At 35.8% G+C, this 22,256-nt stretch overlaps 1 protein-coding gene across 2 annotated transcripts in view; it reads right to left on the minus strand.

The window, feature by feature from the left end:
• Positions 1-22,256, minus strand: part of CPNE8 (copine 8) — a 230,009-nt gene that overhangs the window by 112,271 nt on the left and 95,482 nt on the right. For both annotated transcript variants that reach the window (XM_003988551.6, XM_019834813.2), the window contains exons 7-8: positions 8,379-8,442; positions 1,210-1,313 (exon numbers count right to left, since the gene is read on the minus strand). In XM_003988551.6, coding sequence (XP_003988600.1) covers positions 1,210-1,313; positions 8,379-8,442 — 168 coding nt within the window. The remainder of the gene's footprint in view (positions 1-1,209; positions 1,314-8,378; positions 8,443-22,256) is intronic.

Below are 22,256 nucleotides of genomic sequence, written 5' to 3' on the forward strand. Positions count from 1 at the left end.
TTTTACCACTAAGATAGAAGTGAAGTACGAAAAACGTGATAATAAGACACCCTAACAGCATTGCCAACAGTTGCTCATTTGTATCCACAAAAATCTCACAATGAGCAAAGCATCATTTGATATTGCTCAGTAGCAATGTTTTAAGTAGCAAATATTCTATTTTTATGTAACATTTTATATACTTGTTTTAGAACATTAACATGGGTAATTTCATTTGTAAGTGTAGCAGTAGTCACAGGTTTTTATCTTTCTGTTCCCTTCATTCTTAATCCATGAAATAATATTTTCCCTTTAGCTAATACTTTGCACGCAGTTCAGGAAAACAAAAAAGGAACACTATACAATAAGATTAATAATAACAATAACAGCTAACATTTATGTTTTATGTATTAAGCAAGCTTCCATTGTTTTGTGTAGTAACTCAGTACTGTCAACAACCCTGTGAAGTAGCTGTGATTCTTAGCCCATTTTACAGATAAGGAAACTGAGTTGCATATGGGTTAAAAACCTTGCCTATGGTCTCATAGCTATTAAGTAGCAAAGCCATGATTTAAACTTGGGCAATAGAACCTTAGTCCATAATTTTACCACTAAACTTGCCCACAGATACTGACAGTACAATATGAATCACAACAGAAAAAATAAGATATATTTAATGATAGAATCATACATATTAAATCATATTTTGCAACCCATAGATAAATTTTCAAGCCATATAGAAACCAATCTAATCATGACTGCCAAAAGAATTCAAACTACAAAAATGTAATGACAAATGTTATTGCATGTTAGGTAAATATTATTGGGGAAAAAAATCCCAAACCTGCAGTGTAAAAAACAACCCATAAAATCAAAATCCTTCTCAAAAAAGATGGTTTTTCAATTTTATAACCCAAAACCTTAGTTTTAGCATTTTAGATTTCCACAAAAATATAACTCTTTCATACTATTAAGGCAATATTATAAGTGTAGGGAAAGTACAGGGGAAATGTTTCTTTGAAGCTGAAAAATCATTCATTTTAAACATCACACAAAACATATAAAATGCTTGTAAAATTATACATTGTTATTGAGATGCAAAAATCAAATCAATTTTTAAAATACCAAAATATGTTACTGTTTATCAATTTACTGAGCTTCTCTGAGAAAAAATAATCATTCAAATATCATTCTTACTATAGAGTCAAAAAGCATAAAAGATAAATCTACCTGCCATCTTCATTACTTCGATAAAATACAAGAAAAGGGTCTGACTTTCCAAAAAAGTCCTTCTTGTCCAATTTGTTCGCACAAAATTGCATCAGAACAGCATCCTACAAACAAAATTAATAAAATATCTCAAAACCTGGGTTATAAATAACTAGAAACTGCAGATCACAAGTAAGACTTGACAAGAAAACAAATTTACCATTTTAATGCAAATGGCCAAGTGTGCAAGAATCCCGGACAACATAAATTACTTTTCAAAGGGTTGTGAGACTAAAAAACTGGCTCTGCAAGTTTTTGTTTTAGTCAGAGAACTAATACTTTTTTTTAACTTCTAACATTCTCCCTGGAAAAGTGATATTAAGTATGACTCTAGATATTCAATATTATAATACAAGATCTCCGTTCACACCTTCAGTTATTCAAGTACACATTTTTAGAACATAGCTTTTTTAATTTCTCAGGAAATAAGTACTTATCATCTACTGCATATCTGCCATGGATTAGGTGTTAAGATATTTTAGATCACTAAATGAGGTACAAGACAGATCCAGACTGACCACATAATTGTCTATCTAGGGGGAAAAAGGGTTCCTTTTTAATTATACGTAAGTATTACAATGTCTTAATAATAATTCCTATTATATTGGGCTTCAAGAAAAGTAAAGCACTTTCATGTTTTCTGTAGTTTAATTACACACTTGTATGTTAATTATTAAGGCAAATCAGTAATTGTTATCAATGTATATATTTAAGCACTCATAAGCTACATGGTTTAGCTTAAAAGTAAACAAGCTGGGGGCGCCTGGGTGGCGCAGTCGGTTAAGCGGCCGACTTCAGCCAGGTCACGATCTCACAGTCCGTGAGTTCGAGCCCCGCGTCGGGCTCTGTGCTGACCGCTCAGAGCCTGGAGCCTGTTTCAGATTCTGTGTCTCCCTCTCTCTCTGACCCTCCCCCGTTCATGCTCTGTCTCTGTCTCAGAAATAAACGTTAAAAAAAAAAAATTAAAAAAAAAGTAAACAAGCTGGAGTATCATACATTAAGGAAGTTAAACATTGTTCAATTATGTAGGAGAAGTACCTTTGAAAGGTAGAAATAAATAATTTAAAAATAAAAATCAGCATTCTGACTTGTTTTTTTTAACTGAAAAGAGATGCTGACAATTTTGAAAAGACATAGAGTGTCAAAGTAATTCAGATTCAACCAAGAGGTTGCAGTTTTAAATACTATTTGGTATTAACTATGACTACAAAGGCACACTCTTATTCACCACTTTTTTATTTTGCAGAGTCCAACAATTATTTATTAAAATCTACGTAGGGGTGTCTAGGTGGCTCAGTCAGTCAAGCTTCCAACTCTTGATTTCGCCTCTGGTCATGTTCTCAAGGTTGTGAGATCCCGCACTAAGTTGGGCTCCATGCTGGATGTGGAGCTGTCTTAGGATTCTCTCTCTCCCTCTCCTTGTGCCCTTCCCCTGCTCACTCTCCCTCAAAAAAATAAAAAAGAAATAAACATCCACCTAAAATTCCCATTACTTCAGCATTTAAAGGAACACTATACAAGAGATGATGCTATGTCTCTTTTTCATTCATTCATTCATTCATTCATTCACCTAGCAAACACTTCTCAAGTACTCAGACTAGAATCCGGGAATAGAGAGATGAATAAGACATATTTCTGCCCTTTTAGAAGTTCATAGCTCTAGATTTCTGGTCTTCAAAGCATTGGTATGGTGTCATTTTACTTTGGAATTTAGCACCGATGCAGTAACTTCTGCCAGAGGAACACTCGTCACAGAGGAACACTCATAGCAGAGGTCACTGCTGAACAGGCATAATAACCAATATGTATTTTAAAGAAAATTTAAAGAACAAAGGCAAGAATATGGGCACCACTAACACCTCAAACCTCTCAACCATGATCACTTTTCAAATCTGAGGTTGAAAGAGCAAAAAACTCTTTACTATTCTTTAAGGAAGCAGTGAGAAAATCATCCTGATGTATACACACACACACACACACACACACACACACACACACACACATACACACACATTCTTTCAAAGTGCCTGGACCAAAACATAAACCACCAAAAAAAACATTCTGATATACTCAAAATGCATAACAGATTAGTGAAATGTATGTACTTCAAATTGCGAATAAATCTTCACAGAGATTAAATATTAATGAAACAACTTTTCATCACTGGTAAATGTAATACCAAGTTGTAGTTTTTCAAATTATATTCCTTAAGATTTGCAAAAAAAATAATTGATTAAAAAACATTGGGGCGCCTGGGTGGCTCAGTTGGTTAACCATCCAACTTCTGCTCAGGTCATGATCTCCCAGTTCGTGAATTCAAGACCCGCACTGGGTTCTCAGCTGTCAGCACAAAGCCGGCTTCAGATCCTCTGTCCCCCAATCTCTCTTCCCCTCTCCCATTTGCATGCACATGTACACTCTCTTCTCAAAAATAAATAAACATTTAAAAAAGAAACCTTAAAAAATAAAATAAAAAATAAAGATTGTTTTCAATGTACTAAATTGTATAAACTTGGGGGAAATATGTTTTGCAATTACCCAAGTTAGCAATTTAGCAGGGATTCCATCTGCATCTAGCACAAAAGAAAACTAATTTCTGGGAGGAAAAGACAAGCATTTACTTATTTTTAGAAATATATAAGCATCGTTGCAAAGTTGTGTTTTTTAAATCTCTTGTGCTTTATGCCACCTGAGAGAATCTTAAGGTTTGTCTTCAATGCTTCACACCAGTAAAATAAGCTTCCTGTGGAAGAAATCCACTCGGATATGCCACAGGCACTTTTCACTCATTCAAATCTAACTTGCTCCTCCTGCAATCTTCCCAGCTCAATTAGGGGTTAGTCATCCAGTCAGAGCAATCAAGGAAGCTGCCCTTGACTCCTTCCTTTTCCTGACCCTTTATCCAAACCATCAAGTCACACCATTCCACCTCTAAAAGATTTCTCAAATCTTCAGTCTGGCTACACTGGCCTCCCCTTAGTCTGAGCCAATCTCCTCTTGCCTGGGACATGCACAGTGGCATTTATTCCTTTCTCCCCCTCCTACTCTTGAAAATCTCCAACCCATGTTCCATTCAGTAGACGCCATGGTGTTCCCCAAACATAAAAGAAATAATATTGTTCATAGTTTAAAATGCTTCAAGGCTTTCTCTTGTATTGAGGATAAACACAGAAATGTAACGTGGTCTACAAAGCCCAGCCCTAAATGGGCTCTGAGCAGCCTTCTTCTCCACCTTCATCCCCCAAAGTTTTGTCTCCATCGTCTCCCACTCCTAGCCCTTTGCCAACACACACCTGACACACTTCCTTCCCTCCTCACAATTTTATGCAAGTTGTGCGTTTCAGTGGAATTCTTTCATTTAACTGGCAAACCATTCCTTAGGGTTAAGCTTAAATGTCATTTTCTCAAAGAAGCCTGCAGTGATCCCCTCTCCAATATAAATGAGATTCTCCATCGTACTCTCTCACATTGGATCACTTGTATACATCATGACATATTTACCTGCATGGTCATCTGACTAGTGTCTGTCTTTCCCACAAACTACTTGTTCATTAAAGACAAGGACAGGGGTTGTTTGTTGTTGTTTTTTCTCACCATTGTGCTCTAAGCATCCATTCCAGGGACTAGCATATTGTATGTTTTGTAAATATTGTGGAATCAATCAATCAATTAACCAGAAGGAAAAACATTATTTCTGGATAATTTCAAGCTACTTTTAAAGCACTGAGTGAACAACTCTATCAAATTATGCAAATTGATGCAAAATTGCATTATTTCTGGAGCACCTGGGTGGCTCAGTCAGTTGAGCATCTAATTCTTGATTTCGGCTCAGGTCATGATCTTGCAGTTTGTGAAATCGAACCCCTCATCGGGCTCTGCACTGACGGTGAGGAGTCTGCTTGGGATTCTCTCTCTCCGTCTCTTTCTGACCCTCTCCAGCTCTCTCTTTCTCTCTCTCAAAATATATTAAAAAATGATTATAATTTAAAAAATTGCATTAATTCTTATGCTGGCATTTGATAGATCTATTACAAAAGTTGCATTTTGAAATAATGTAATACTAGGTTGAGATAATTAAAATTATCACACTAAGGGGCGTCTGGATGACTCAGTTGGGTAAGCATATAACTCTTAATTTCGGCTCAGGTTATGTTCTCATGGTCCATGAAATCGAGCCCTGCATTGGGCTCTGAGCTGATAGTGCGAAGCCTGCTTGGGATTCTGTCTCCCTCTCTCTCTGCTCCTCCCCCACTTGCACTGTCTCTCTCTCTCCCTCAATATAAATAAATAAATAAATAAAAAATCACAGTAAAAATAAAAATTTGTACAAATTTATAATTTACACATCGTTCAAATTCTGCCTCTTTTTTATTCTACCAAGTAACTATCTGGGGAAGATATCAAGACATCTAGCATTTTACAAATGCAGAAATTAAAGCTCCGAGAACATAAACTCACCCAGCTGAATATTGAAAGAGGCAAGACTGAAATCTAGGTGCCCTGGTTCCAAAGTTGTGCCCACGTAAATAACTAACAATGTGTTTTAAAGAAAAAAAAACCATCAATTTGTAGGATGTCAAATGCGAAATAGTTATTTCATTCAAATTTCTGTGATAATGCCTGATATTTTCAAGGTACCCTTAAATGTACGTTTAACAGGCACTGCCTCTTCTGAAGTAACTATGAACATTGTTTTGAATATATTTGCTTCTTCTACTATATGAGCATAGTAATATTATTTCAAGGTTTATACACCTCAATGATGCTGATTATCAATAAGGCTGTAGGTAAGACTGAGAACACACCATACGTAAGTCAAGTCAAATCTAGATTCTAAGCAATGTTTTTAAAATATTAGATCTATAATTGTTAAGTATAATAAATATGTGTTTACTTATTGGAAGATAATTCCAGATATTCTAAAGGCTTTAGTAGCAGAAAGAGTGGTAAATGCCTCTAGATGACTAAGTAACAGATTCCACTTCATTTGCATGTAAGCTTTCCTGTTCCTTTCTGCTCTTCCAAGGAAAACAATAGAATTTAAAGTGGAAGGTATTTAAGATGCAACCTGGCCGTACTCAATCTATGCCCTTGGTATATTGGTTCTATTTTGAAATAGAACTAATCATCATGTGTTCACTGGCATAACACAAAATTACCTTAACACCAAGATTTTGGCAAAATGGCATGCTAATGTCAACACAAAAAACATGTATCGTATTGACCTTGAACTTCACTTTCTCTTTCTTCCCTCACTGTACAAAATACATATATACACGTATATAAATTTAGAGACAAGAAGTATAAATGATCATTAGATGATATAATTTTAAGGAATCATTGTGTCATTTTAACAAAGAATAAGATGGTAAGTAATATTTCTGCAATTAAAGTGTTACACTTTTTGTGGTGCATTTTTAGTATACATAAAATGTTTTCATGTATGTTATACTTTCAGATTTAATGTCACGATAGTCAATTATGAGAGCTGGGAGAATTTTTTAAAATATTCTAGTGACTTGGTTCACATCTGGCTTCCCCCCCACTTGCAAATATGGAAAATAAATCAGAAGAGTCAAGGGATTTCATAAGATAAAACACAAATTCATAACAAATCCAGAACTCAACTTAGTTTGGTCTTTAACAGCATTGTACTGGGCATTTAGGCTCTGGGCATTTTATTTTTTTTTTTTCAACGTTTATTTATTTTTGGGACAGAGAGAGACAGAGCATGAACGGGGGAGGGGCAGAGAGAGAGGGAGACACAGAATCGGAAGCAGGCTCCAGGCTCTGAGCCATCAGCCCAGAGCCTGACACGGGGCTCGAACTCCCGGACCGCGAGATCGTGACCTGGCTGAAGTCGGCCGCTTAACCGACTGCGCCACCCAGGCGCCCCGGCTCTGGGCATTTTAGACAAGAAAAACAGATCTAAGCAGTCAGATACCACAAAAAGAGTGAAGGAAGAAGAAGAGGGTCTCAATTTAAATGCATTTTAACTACTTAAATTCTAATATTTCTTGTTTAATCAGCTCCACAACACTATTACTAAACTTCCCTTTTGTTATCTCACTGGCCACTCCCTACCCCACCAAAATTTCAGTTTCCATCATTTGCTCGCAGGATTCTGACCATATTGTCTTAGAAATATATTATGCATATAAAGCCATAGTAATTATCTTTAAAGACAACCTCTAGAGATTAAAGTTACATAATCAGATAATAATTACACACTCAGATAATAAATAGTAGTTCTCTATATGAAAACTGTAGCCAGTGTCTAAGCATTAAGTTTTTAGTATTCTTTGGGAACTTCTGTTTCTAAAATTATGAAGCAAAAGTTGAAAATAAAAAACCCCCGAGGTTTAATCCAGGACAATCTTCTTTTTTCCCCTCCCAGAAACAACAATTCCCAGGGATCCTCTGGGCCACATTAAATAGTCAATATTGACTTCAGATTCAGAGAGCTATCATTAGTTCCAGTGTGGAGTGTCAAAGACGTCACCTCATTTCTTGATGACAGTAAAATCACTGAACATGAGTCAATGGCTATATCAGCAAATCACAACTAAAAATAGCAGTTTTCTAAAAATACTGACTGTGCACTCTATATCATCACATTCCTAGTTGGAATAGTAGCTGGTCCTTTCTTCAAACGTGAGCTTCCCAAGCTAACGAAAGATGGGAGCTTATATAAATTCTAAATTAATTCAATTAGAATTATGGACAAACAAGTATGTTACGCAAAAGGACTAAAGTCAAACGAATAGAAACACTCCTTGAAAATCACACAGAAGGCTTCAAAATTTTTACAAGGACTGAACTGATTGGTACAACTGATAATTTCTAATAGTAATGCCCCTCCCCATTAATGACACTGACATTAGGTTTTATTTTAATAATTTCTATTTCTTAAAAAGACTGTTACAATAACTGATATCCTTTTTGGACTATAAATGTAGTCTCTCTGGTTAAAGTGCTAAGTATCTAAAATGATGTCTTACAGACCACAGAATTATATAACATAGTCTAAATTATAAAATTACTCAAGAATAAATCATTTAAGTATAGTTTCAAAAATATTTTTCAGAAGTATAGGAAATACTTTTTAAACCAAAGAAATATTTACTTACCCTGCAACAGTTTAATTCCTCTGCTGTAAGTATAATTGTACCACATTTCTTCCCTGGAATTCCTCTAAAACAACAAAAATATATTTATATAGATTAATAATTTATGTTAATTTTATATCATAAACTAATATTATGTTTTATTTTTATGGAACCAAATAAAGGGCATACTACTAAGAGATTAGCTCTTTCCTAACAAAATGTAGTCCTTCCTAGTTTCAACCTTGAGTTTATCCTATAGATCCACATTTCCTAATGAAGCTAAACATATCAGACATCGGCCCAAGAATCATCGTTTCATATTGTCTACCATATGTAATATAACATAATATAATATCTATAATGTAATAAAACTTTCTCCCATGGGTTCTAAAATTTCTATTATGTGATTAAAACCTATTCCTCACCTTGGTTTTCAATATTTCTTTCCCCTTTCATCAACATGGTTATTTCGTGGTGTTTATTTCCTCTTTATGGCCATTCCCATGCCCTGATACACCTCATCATGCTAACTGCTCCCTATTTCACCTCAAACCTTCCATATCCCTAGAAGAAGTTCCATTTGTCCCCAGAAACTTCATCCTGTCGACCTCACACAAAGTTTGGCCTTCTCCACAATCCCATGGCGCTTGAAGTAAGTAACACAAGTTTAGCATTTTATTCCTAACTTGTTACCATCACATATTTCTTTTCTCAAGTACATTATAACATCCATAAGAGTAAAGTTCATGACATAGACCTCTTGTGAAGCAATAAATGTCTACACATAGCAGGTGCTCCATATACACTGAAAATATGTAATACATAAGCAAAATTAAGCAAAGTCGAACTCGCACACATTTTTCTTTGTACATGTATCTGGTATATTTATGCTCACATAGATTCCAGCTGACACAAAAGTGCACTAGGAAAATGCAAGGTGTGTGTATGGTTCCCTGCGTTACATGAGGGAATACAGAGACAAGTCCATAAGAATCCCCCAAAGAGTAATCCTAATGCTCTCATAGTATACTTCATGGTTCTTTTGTCCCATCACAAATCATAGTTCAGACTCTTCTGTTATTCCTGGGACCTACAAGTTGTGGAATTGCAGCCCAACAAGGGTGTCTGTTCTCAAGAATATAATTCAGGGGCGCCTGGGTGGCGCAGTCGGTTAAGCGTCCGACTTCAGCCAGGTCACGATCTCGCGGTCCGGGAGTTCGAGCCCCGCGTCAGGATGGCTCAGAGCCTGGAGCCCGTTTCCGATTCTGTGTCTCCCTCTCTCTCTGCCCCTCCCCCGTTCATGCTCTGTCTCTCTCTGTCCCAAAAATAAATAAACGTTGAAAAAAAAAAGAATATAATTCATATCTGATAATCTATATCAACATGGATGCAACAAATACATAATCCCCTGTTCTCCATGTGTAAAGAGACTTGGCTCTTAGCCTAACTGGGAAGAAGGCAAAAAAATAAAAATAAAAAGGCTGAGTTATAAATTTAACAGTGTAAATTATACATATTCTAAAACTACTCTATCCTTTCTTCCTTTCTACTGTAGTATTTTCTTCTGGAGAGTACCACTTGGTTTTGAACTAAAAATGCCATCTCATAGCTTGTGCAGTAAACCGCCTATCACAACATTTTGTTTTCTTTATATCTTTCCTCCCCATTAGGTTAACTATATGTCAGGATCTTCCATTTTCTCCAAGTCTTTATGACTAAAAGATCAATTAATTTATTCTTGCACATCTTTCCTTGGAATATTACATACATCTTTTTTAGCATCCTTCCAGCAACCTTAATCGGTTAATTTTTCTAATCTAGCTGTACCTTTTTTCCTCCTATCTGTCAATTTCCAGATTTACATTTTACATGTTATGACAAACTAAACACCCTGACTGAAGGTGTACCTGAAAAGACTGTAAAATGCTGAATAAAATTTGCCACAAAGTCTTTATAAACGCTCTAGTAACCTGGCAAGAACAGTAAGGACCAATCAGAACCTGAAGAAGAAAAACCAGAAAGACAAGCAGAGGTGACCCTGTAGAGCTTGATCTTGGGCTTCTTTTTCATGACACCTTAGGACATAAAAATAAGAGACCAAAAAAAGCAGGGGAGGGAAAGACTCACAAGGTGGAGAATTCAATAAATGACTAATACCAACATAGAGCTTGGATCACAATTACTACACTGCCTGATTGTAGCATGAATTAGATACAAACATTCACTTGGGAGAGACCTAAAAAGTAAATCCCTGCCTTAAAACCTGATGATGAATAAAAGAGAAAAAAAAAAAGTCTCCTAATCATTCATACCTCAAACAGTCTTGCTGGTTTTTCACTACCTGGTAGTTATAAAAAACTCTAACCAAGAATTCTGTTTGGTTGAAGTGATCATAGGTAACTGGTAAATGGAAAACATCTCTGCAGAGTTTGCCTTCTAACTACATCTCGAAAGATTCTCACATTAAAAATTTTTAAATACATATGAGTTCATGTATTTAAGTATTAATACATTAAGTATTAAGATATTCAAGTATCACAAAAAAACTAAAGGAAAACTGTACCATGTATTAGGGTCTCTAGAAACAACAGGCTACAGCATCAAATACAGACTTAGAATACTGGAAATATTATGAATAATTTACAAAATGTAAGCGTGTATAATATACCTAAAATTTAAAGAAAGATATGGAAATATGAGTAACTAGCAAAGGATAATAAAAATAGTTGAGAATATTTGGAGAAAAAATAAGGAACTTCCGGAAATAATAGAAAAAGAAAACTCAGTGAACAGATTTAACCACAGATTAGACACAGCAGAAGAATTAGTGAACCGAAAGATAGATGTAAAATAATTATCCACAATGCAGTACAGAGAGGCAGACTGTACTGGAAACTATTATAAAGAGGTTTACAGACATGGAGAACCAGATAAAAGTTTTAATATACATATCATCAGAGGTTCAGAAGGAGAAGAAGGAATAGAGAAGATGTAATATTTGACGAGAGAATGGCTGGGAAACTCCAAGAAGTGATGTAAAAAATCAATTTCCAGACTCAAAAGGCTGAATGAATCCCAAGCAGCATAAATAAAAGTAAATTTATACCTATACACATGAGAGGACCATAGCAAAAGAGCAGAGATGAAGGGCACATGTTCAAATGAGCCAGAGAGAAAAGACAGATTGCCTACAGGGACGGAAATTTCAGAAAGAACACTGAAGGTGAGAGACAAGTGAAAATGTCTTCAGTGTTTGAAAAAAGTAACTATCCCCCTAGGAATGTATACAGTGCACATCCCTTTTAAGAACAAGCATGACCCACAAATAATTTTAAACAAGTAAGCACTGAGGATTTATAGCCAAAGATCCTTGCTTGAGGCCTTTCTAAAGGACTTCAAACTACAGGAGAATGATCACAGATGGGAAGTCTGCAATGAGAGAAGAAACAATAAAGGAAGTGGTAAAATACAAATAAATCTTAATAAATATTGAATATAAGACAAGAATCAAAATGTTAAAAACTACATAACAATACAAATGATAGGATTAATTAGGAGAGTGAGAATTTAAGTTAAATCTTCTGATGTTCTTTGTTCAAGAAGAAAGGACAAGATGCTTCGAAGTGAATAGAATTTGATAAATTAAGCATGTATGTTTATTTTTTTTAATGTTTTTATTTATTTTTGAGACAGAGAGAGACAGAGCATGAGCAGGGGAGGGGCAGAGAGAGGGGGAGACACAGAATCCGAAGCGGGCTCCGGCTCTGAGCTGTCAGCACAGAGCCCAACGCGGGGCTCGAACTCACGGACTGTGAGATCATGACCTGAACCAAAGTCGGACGCTCAACCGACTGAGCCACCCAGGCACCCCTAAGCATATATGTTTTAAAACTTCTGCAAAACTACAGTCTTTAAAGGACTTTATAACCTAAAGTTTAGAATAGGAAAATTGTAAACTAGTGTTTTAAAAATACAACCGACTCAAAAGAAACTAAAGAAACAAAGGGTAGAGCAGATAGAAAGCAGTAAGACAGTAATGGAAATAAATCCAGGGCAATAGTCACTAAGGCATTTGATAATGAAATAAATGGTCCAGATTAAAATCATATTGTCACTTTGTATAAAAAACATAAAACTCAGGGGCACCTGGGTGGCTCAGTCGGTTAAGTGACCGACTTCGGTTCAGGTCATGATCTCACTGCTCATGAGTTCCAGCCCCGCATCGGGTGCTGTGCTGACAGCTTAGAGCCTGGAGCCTGCTTCAGATTCTGTGTCTCCCTCTCTCTCTGCCCCTCCCCTGCGTGTGCTCTGTCTCTCTCAAAAATAAACAAACATTAAAATTTTTAATTTTATTTTTTATTTTTTTAAACTTACATGCAAATTAGTTAGCATATAGTGTAACAATGATTTCAGGAGTAGATTCCTTAATGCCCCTTACCCATTTAGCCCATCCCTCACTCCCACAGTAACCCTTAGTTTGTTCTCCATATTTATGAGTCTCTTCTGTCTTGTCCCCCTCCCTGTTTTTATATTATTTTTGTTTCCCTTCCCTTATGTTCACCTGTTTTGTCTCTTAAAGTCCTCATATGAGTGAAGTCATATGATTTTTGTCTTTCTCTGACTAATTTCACTAGGCATAATACCCTCCAGTTCCATCCACATAGTTGCAAATGGCAAGGTTTCATTCTTTTTGATTGCCGAGTAATACTCCATTATATACATATACATTTTCTTTGTCCATTCATCCATCTATGAACATTTGGGCTCTTTCAATACTTTGGCTATAGTTGATAGTGCTGCTGTAAACATGGGGGGGTGCATGTGTCCCTCTGAAACAGCAAACCTGTACATTGAGGATAAATGCCTAGTAGTGCACAAACATTAAATTTTTTAAAAAAAACTTAAAAAACATAAAATTCATCTATAAGCTATTCACTACAGATATCAAAATTTAAGAATTTAGAAAGTTCAAAAGAACAGAATGTAAAGATATGCTTAGGCAAAAAAAAAAAAACCAAACCCAACGAAAATCAGTGGACCTACATTAATACTAAACATATAGATCTTAAATTTTAAAATATTGCTACAAATAGTTCTTATGTAATTAACAAAAGTTTAAAATAATCAGAAAGATATAAAAATCTCAATACTTTATGCATCTAACAGTATAGCTCCAAAACATATGAAAAACTCATCATACTATAAAAGAGTATGTGTACCTTACAGTGACCATTTTTTTAATCTGGCAAACATGACTTTGGCCAGTGATTACAGTTAACATCACCAGCAATAAGTCATGTTGATATCATGTACTGCTGATATGATCTAATGAGGGTACCTCACCTTTGTGAACTTGCCCTCCAAACCTACAACGAGAAAAACGTTAGACAATCCCAAATTGAGGGGCATTCTACAAAATATCTGCTAATACTCCTCAAAACTGTCAAGGGCATCAAAACATGGAAAGAGTAAGAAATTGTCACAAAACAGAAGATACTGGGAGACAGGATAACTAAATGCAATGTGGTATCCTAACCTGAACTGTAAAACAGAAAAAGGACATTAGCTGAAAAAGGACATTAATGGAAGAAACAAGTGTGAAATTCAAATAAAGTCTGGAGTTAGTTAACTGTCATGTATCAATGTTGGTTTACTAGTTATGACAAATGTCCATTGGTAATTAAGTTGTTAATGTTAGGAGAAACTGGGTGAAGAATGTATAAGAACTCCTTGTACTGTCTTTGTAACTTTTCTATAAATCTACAGCTATTTTAAAATAAAAAGATTATTAAAAACAATGTGATGAAAGAAAAGACAGGTTGAGGAACTATTCCAGGTTGGAAGAGACTAAAATCAGGACAACTAAATACAATGTATGATTCTTGACTAAATTTTAGACTGGGGAAAAATCGCTTTAATGGATATTACTGGGATAATTGTTGAAATTTTAATATGGAGTATGGATTACATATCATTGTATCACTGTGCAATTTCCTGATTTTGATCATCAACTCCCTATTAAGAAATACACACTCAAGAATTTTAAGAAAGGGGGCACAGTGTCTCCAACAATGCCTCCAACTTACTACTAGAACTAGAATATAAAAGAGGGGGATAAGAAGAAAGAAGGTGGGGGAGAAAATAATAAAAGCACTTCGGACAAAGTTAATGTCTGTTATTCTGGGTAAAGGGCATTCAGAAGTTTCTGGTACTATTCTAGTCAATTTTCTGTATAACTGAAATTTTATCAAAATAGAAAGTTATTAAAAAAAGTCTATTTTGAAAAGTTTCCCATACTACTATTCTTCTATTATATTTTACAACACATAATAATAGTAATAATAATAGAACTCATCCCAAGACAGCTGAAGAGACATGTCAAGTGAATTATTAAAGATGAAATAATCCTTTCCAAAATTGACACATGACACATAAATGGTCTCTTGAGAGACTGGGTGGTTTGTTTTTGTTTAGTTTGATTTTGCTTTTTGTTGATTATTGCCATCAGGGTTCTGTTTGTTTGTTTTAGTTTTCTAACTGTAACATTTTTCCATATCTCTTACTACTTCTCCATTACCTCTAGCAGGTATGCCTTAGTTCATACCTTTACTCTTTTGCTTGGATTACTGTAGTTTTAATGTACCTAACTGGTCTCAGGCTGGTTCTCCTTTAATATATCCTCTCCATGGATGTCAGATTGATTTGATCATGAATTCTAACCATGAAGCCTTCCATCTTCCAGTGGCTCTACATAGATCCTACAATAATTCCAAACTGATTAATTAGGACATAATATCCTTCATAAAATACATTCACTGTAAAATATCTAATTTCATCTTTTCTGCCATTTTTGAACAGAGCCATGCTTTTTGTTCCTTGAATCCATAACAGATGTCTCCTTCCCCCCTTCTTCACCCAGAATACTCATCCTACCAACCACTCAAGGCCCCTTTTTCATTTCGGTGATTTCCACTCATTCTCAAAATTTTGCTTTAATTTATGAAACATTTACTAAAATTGACCACACACTATGTCATAGAATATTTACTAAACTATATCACATTTATTGACCAAAAAAATTTGAGTTAGAAATTAATGACAAATGCAATTTTTAAGACATTTCTGAAAACTCATTATTAAAAGAAGGAATAGCAGACAAGAAAGAATACTTAGAATTGCACAATAAAAATAAGACCTGTGAGATTCTACTAGTTTAGTATTTTGCATGCAAAAAAAAAAATAGTATTAAACAAAAATGCAGCAGTGTATTAATAAAAGATAATATAATACCAACACATAATAGTAAGAAAGTTTAATACTCCACTTTTCAATAATAGATAGGACAACTGGACCAATGTTTAGTAAAGAAATAGAGGACATGGACAACATCACAGACCAACTGGACCTAATGGACATAAAGATCACACTCCAACACAACAGAACATACTTCTTCTCAAGTTCACATGGAATATTCTCCAGAAGAGACTATATATTAGGTACAGAACAAGTCTTAACAAATTCAAGCAGCTTGAAATTATACAAAGTATGCTTTCCAATGACAAAGGAATGAAGTTAGAAATCAATAGTGGAAGGAAAATTGGAAACTACACAAATATGTAGAAATAAAACAACACATTCTTAAACACCAATGGTTCAGAGAGAAAGTTACAAAGGAAATGAGAAAATACCTTGGGGGCACCTGGGTGGCTCAGTTGGTTAAGCATCTGACTTGGCTCAGGTCATGATCTCACAATTTGTGGGTTTCAGGTCTGCATCAGGCTCTATGCTGACAGCTCAGAGCCTGAAGCCTGCTTCAGATTCTGTGTCTCCCCCTGTGTGCCCCTCCCCCACTCACACTCTGTCTCTCAAAAATAAATAAACATTAAAGAAAAAAAATTTTTCAAAGAGAAAATATCTTGAAACAATGAAAATAAAAATACAACAAACTAAAATAAAATATATGGGATGCAATGAAAGAAAAGAAGTGCCAAGAGGGAAGTTTATAACTGTAAATGCATATATTTAAAAAAAAAAAAAAGAGACTACAGATCAGGGCTGCAAGCATGTCTCAGTCGGTTAAGCATCCAACTCTTGATTTCAGCTCACATCATCTCATGGTTGTGAGACTGAACCCTGCATCAGTCTCATGCTGTGCATGGAGCCTGCTTGAGATTCTCTCTCTCCCTTTGTCCCTCCCCTGCTCTTGCTCTCTCTCAAAAAAATTTTTTTAATAAAATAAATTTTTACAAAGACTACAAATGAACAACCGAGCTTTATACCTCAAAGAACTAGAAAAACAAAACAAAGTAATCTCAAAACTAGCAGAAGTAAGGAAATATAAAGATTAGATCAGAGATTTAAAAATGGATGATAGAAAAACAACACACACACACACACACACAAATAAAACTAAAAGTTGTGTTTTTGTAAAGTTCAACAAAATTGACAAACCTTTAGATGGACTAAGAAAGAGACAATACTAAAATAAAAAAAAATGGAAGAGGGAACATTACAACCAATGCCACAGATATACAAAGGATTATGAAAGAATATCATGAACAATTATAGACCAGCATATTGGATAACATAGAAGAAATGGATAAATTCCAAGAAGCACAGAATCTAACAATTGTATCATGAAGAAATAGGAAATATGAACAGATAAGTAACTAGTAGATAAGTAACTGTGAATCAGTAATCAAACACCTATTAACAAAGAAAAGTCCAGGATAAAATGGCTTCACTAGAGAATTTTCCCAAACACTTAAAGAATTGACATCAATTTCCTAAAATTCTTCCAATAAACTGAACAGTAGGGAGTATTTCCAAGTTCATTCTAACAGGCCAGTATTACCCTGATACCAAAGCCAGACAAAGACATTATAAGAAAAAGACTAGAATCCCCCATAAATATTGATGCAAAACTCCAAAAGAAAATACTAGCAAACTGATTTCAACAGCACATTAAAAGGATTATACATAATGGCCAAGTGGAATTCGTCCCTGGAATCCAAGGATGGCTCAACATATCCAAGTCAGTTTAATATATCATATTAACAGAATGAAGGACAAAATCCATATGATCATCAATCCCAATTGATGCAAAAAAGCATTTGACAAGATTCAACACCATTTCATGATAAAAACACTTAGCAAACTAGGGATGGAATGACACATCTCAACATAATAACAGCCATATTTGAAAAATCCACAGGTAATCTCATACTCAATGGAGAAAGACTGAAAGCTTTTCCTCTAAAGTCATGAAGAAAACAAGATGTCCACCCTTGCCACTTCTATTCAACATCATAATGGAAGTGCTATCCAGAGCAATTAGGTATGAAAAAGAAATAAAGACATCCAAATTGAAAAGGAAGAAGTGAAGGTCATGTCATATAAGTTATATGTGGAAAACCTTAAAGATTCCACAGTAAAAAATACTGTTAGAACTAATAAATTCAACAAAGCTGTAGGATACAAGATCAACATAAAAACCAGTTATGTTTCTATATATTAATAGTGAACAAATCAAAAAGGAAATTAAGAAAATAATTCAATTTACAATAGTACCAAAAATAATAAAATACTTAGGAATAACCTGAGAAGGTGAAAGACTCTCACACTGGAAGCTATAAAATATTACTGGAAGAAATTAAAGAAGACACAGATAAATGGAAAGACATCCTGTGTTCATGATTTTAAGATAATACTGTCAAGATGTCCATACCACCCAACACAATCTACAGATTTAACATAATCCGTATCAAAATCCCAGTGTCATTTTTTTTTTTTTACAGAAAAAAAGTAGAGGGGCATCTGGGTGGCTCAGTCGGTTAAGTGTACGACTTCAGCTCAGGTCACGATCTCACGGTTCGTGGGTTCAAGCCCCGCATCGGGCTCTGTGCTTACAGCTCAGAGCCTGGAGCCTGCTTCAGATTTTGCGTCTCCCTCTCTCTGCCCCTACCCCATTCGCTCTCTCCCCCTCTCTCTCTCAAAAGAAAATAAACATTAAAAAAAAAAGTAGAAAAACTCATCCTAAAATTTATATAAAACCTCAAGTGACCCCAAATAGCCAAAGCAATTTCAAAGAACAAACCTGGAAGACTCACATTTCCCAATTTCAAAACATATTACAAAACCAGAGTAATCAAAACAGTATGGTACCAGCACAAAGACAAATAGACCTACGAAAAAGAACAGGCAGCCTTTTCTTGATTTTCATGTTGCCCCTACATCTTTCAGTCAGAAAAGGCAGGTCAGGTCTTTCCCATGCTTTGAAGTCCTTTGACCTCCCCACGTGCATTAGCTATATCTCTCTCATATTCTGTTCTGCCTTTTGCTTCTAATTTTAATTTTTATTTGTATTTTTGCTTTTTTTCCTGTTTTTAAAGGCTCATGTGATTAATTTGACCCTAGTTAGATAATTCATGATAATCTCTGTATCTTGAAGTCAGATGAATAATAATTTTAATTATGTCTGCAAAGTTCCTCTTGCCACATAAGTAACATGACCATTGGTGTGACGCTAGACAGCAAAGGTCATGGGCGAAAATTCTCCCTTCCACATCACACCTACCTTAAGACCCCAGAATTTCATTCCTAGGCATATAGTAAGAAGACATCCAATATTTTTTATATGCAAATAATTTTATATTTTATATCCAATGAGGAGATATATAATAGTTTTTATTATAGCACTGTTTATACAGCAAAAAAAAACTGGAAGCTATAAAGGCCCACCAACTTAATATTAGGTAAATCTGTTTATAATTCATAAAACTGATACAGTAATGAAATAAATGAGTAAAGTATAACTTCACACATCCACACATCACACATTACATATATGGCTATCACAAACAATTTTGAGCAACAAATCAAGTCACAGGAAAATATATGCAGTAGAATTTCAGTCATAGACGTTGAAAACATGAAAAATGAAACATCACACTTAATAACATTATGAAGGAGCTACTATCAAGCTTAATATTTTTTCTGAAAATTAATTTGCTTATGCTGAGCTGAAGGCAGTAAGTCACATCACTAAAGAGGTATGCCTTCAGTAATCTACAATGCTTCCTGCCTTAAAATATCTCCTTCATCAGCCTTTCTCAATATTGAAAATTTTTAGGATCTCAGATTCATCTTTAGGCTATCACCCTGGTAAACACTTCATTTTTCAAAGCCCAACTCAAATGCTGCTTCTCTGACTCTCATAACTAGAGTTGATTCGTGCACCCTCTCTACCTTGTAGAAACTCCTGCTGTCTTACAAGACCTGGACATAGGCACCGCGTTTGAGAGTTCCACAAAGCTAACTTCACATCCCCGGTACATCAATTAATGACTGTGACCTTGAACAAGTTGTGTAATCTTCTTGAAACTCAGTATCCTCCTCTGAGGACTAATAATTCAGTTTTAATAGCAAATGTGTATAAACAGCACAGAGCAAGGATTCCATACATTATAGTTACTATCATGTGCTTACATGTATTATTCACAAAAGCAGGCAGCTCCAGAAGGGGAAGGGTTGTGCATCGCCATCTCTGCCTGTCTACACCTAAAGACATCTGATATTGCCATTCTCTAAGCATTTGTTGAATTGCATTACATTTAAGAGAGTGATTTCAGAAGTCCCCAGAGAAATAATGTAACTCAATATGGATGTACAAGAAAACTAACAAATTAAGCCAGTAGCATGACTTCTGTTCAAACTTAGTACTAATTCGGTGATTATACTAGCTCAATCATGAGTGGGCCAGATAATAACAGGATGAAGTATATTCACTGACTGAAGGCAGGAAAAGGGAAGAGGTGATAAAATATGAAAAAAAACAGTTCCTGATATAGAATGTTAGGCAGCTAAAGAAGCAGAATGGGAATTCTAAGTGTTTCACCCATGTAGGTAATGGCATTAAGAGATAATCTTCAATACAAAATTTGCCAACTTAACATATGGACTAGTCTTAACTGCAGTAACAAATCCCCAATTGGAGGCAGTTGGAGAAAGGACCTAGACTCTAATAAGAGCTAGTTCTTAACTGGATAAAGGATAATCCAACACCTTTCCATGCTAAGCCGATCTATTTGAACTGGGACAAAAACAACTCAAACTGAATGAACTCTTTTCAAAAAAATTGAATGAAAAAATTAATGTAGTACCTAGTGGCACAATGAGTTATTTATGTAATATTACACTAAAATTTGGCAACACATAAATTATTCATATATGAGAACTCTGTTACACTTGAATTGTGAGGGAGAAGTGATGTAGAGTTTAGGGAGAAGTATTATGCAAAGAATTAACTGACACTTGCCCTGTAGTGAAATGCAAAACATGTGATGCAGAAATAAACAATAAAGGATGAAGAATATTATAATTGAACAAAGATTCAGGTACTACACTAACAATGGGCACCAATCCTAGTCTGGTAGAGACCAGAAAGATTTCAGAGAAGGTGACAGGAGCTGTGTCTAACAAGGTGGGTGCAAACTGGCAAGTGGGGCAAAGTGCAGAAATGCCTTCCAGACACGAGGATCAGACACAGTGATGTAAGAATATGATCCAATGAAGGACATTCAAGTCGCTCAGAGGATAATGTGTGTTTAGGAATATTAGAGTACACTGGTGGGTCTCAAGTGCCATTGCAGATTGAGTTTTCTACCCAACAGGGTATGGGGAAGAGCTGAAGAAGGAGCTGAATTCTACATCTGACTCTAAAAAGACCAGTAGGAGCTACTGCATGCAGAGGAAACTGGTGCGGACTGTAATTACAGACATCAAGGCTGGTGAGGAAGGGCTGTACAACTAAGTAAGAGGGGTTGCTGCAAAAGAGTAGTGGAAGTGAAGATGGACAGCTTGGCTGCTGAGCAAGGAAGGAGAGAGGGATAAAGGGCATAAAAGGACTCCCACCTACCTTGCTTAGAAACTGCCTAGCAGTGCCATCACAGAGAAAGGACACAGCAGGAGGAATTTTGATGGTATAAATGATAAATTCACCTTTGGGGCATATTCAATTTGACATTTCTTTGAGACATCTATGTTTGGCAGGCAGCTATATACATGCATCTGGAGCCAACAAAAGAAATATGATTGATGTAAGATGTGATATCATTGTTATATAGGTGACAGCTGAAATCAGAGACATGTAAGACACCATCCAGAGTAACATATCCTGTAGGGTGTAGGTGTTAAACTTTGTTAAGTCACAGACACATTTGAGACTCTAATAAAAGCCAGAGACATTTTCAGGAGAAGAATGTCACTCAGCATTTTGTGCACAATTTCAGGTCATTGTTTGGCCCATGATGCAGGAAAGAGGACTATCCAGGGAGCCATGAGGGAACCAATGAAAGATGGTGTCATGAAAGCACAGGGAGAGGAGTTTCCAGAAAGAACTGATCAACAGCAACAAGCACCACAGAGAGGCCAGGTAAGATGAGAACTGCAAGCATCTATGGATATGGCACACTGGAGGTAGCTGAGCCCCCAAGGAAGACATTTAAGTGGAATCATGAAAAGTGGGTTGACGAGGTAGTGGCAGTGGAGCGGTGGAGCAGCTGTGCAAGAAGTCTTTGAAGATTATTTGCTGTGATGGGAAGAACGGAGGCAGAGCCATAGCATAAGGTAGAGGCAGAGTTATGTGTCAGGGCGGAAGCAAAGTCTCTAGGGATGTCTGTGTGGAGTGCAATCCAGGGCTTAGAAGAAGGCAGTTGTTCAGGTGGAGAAAAGTAATATATGCTCAACTAAACCAGGAGGGGAGGAGGTAAACTAAATTTCCCCCGTAGTGTGCCAAAAATGGAAGAACGATTAAGGGGTCACACCTGAGTTTTAAAAAGCACCTCAGCTCCTGGCTTCCTTCCTCTCCAGATTTTGGGTGAGTATTTGACTTACCTAAGC

This window comes from Felis catus, chromosome B4 (assembly GCF_018350175.1).
Source record: "Felis catus isolate Fca126 chromosome B4, F.catus_Fca126_mat1.0, whole genome shotgun sequence".
NCBI classification, from domain to species: Eukaryota; Metazoa; Chordata; class Mammalia; order Carnivora; family Felidae; genus Felis; species Felis catus.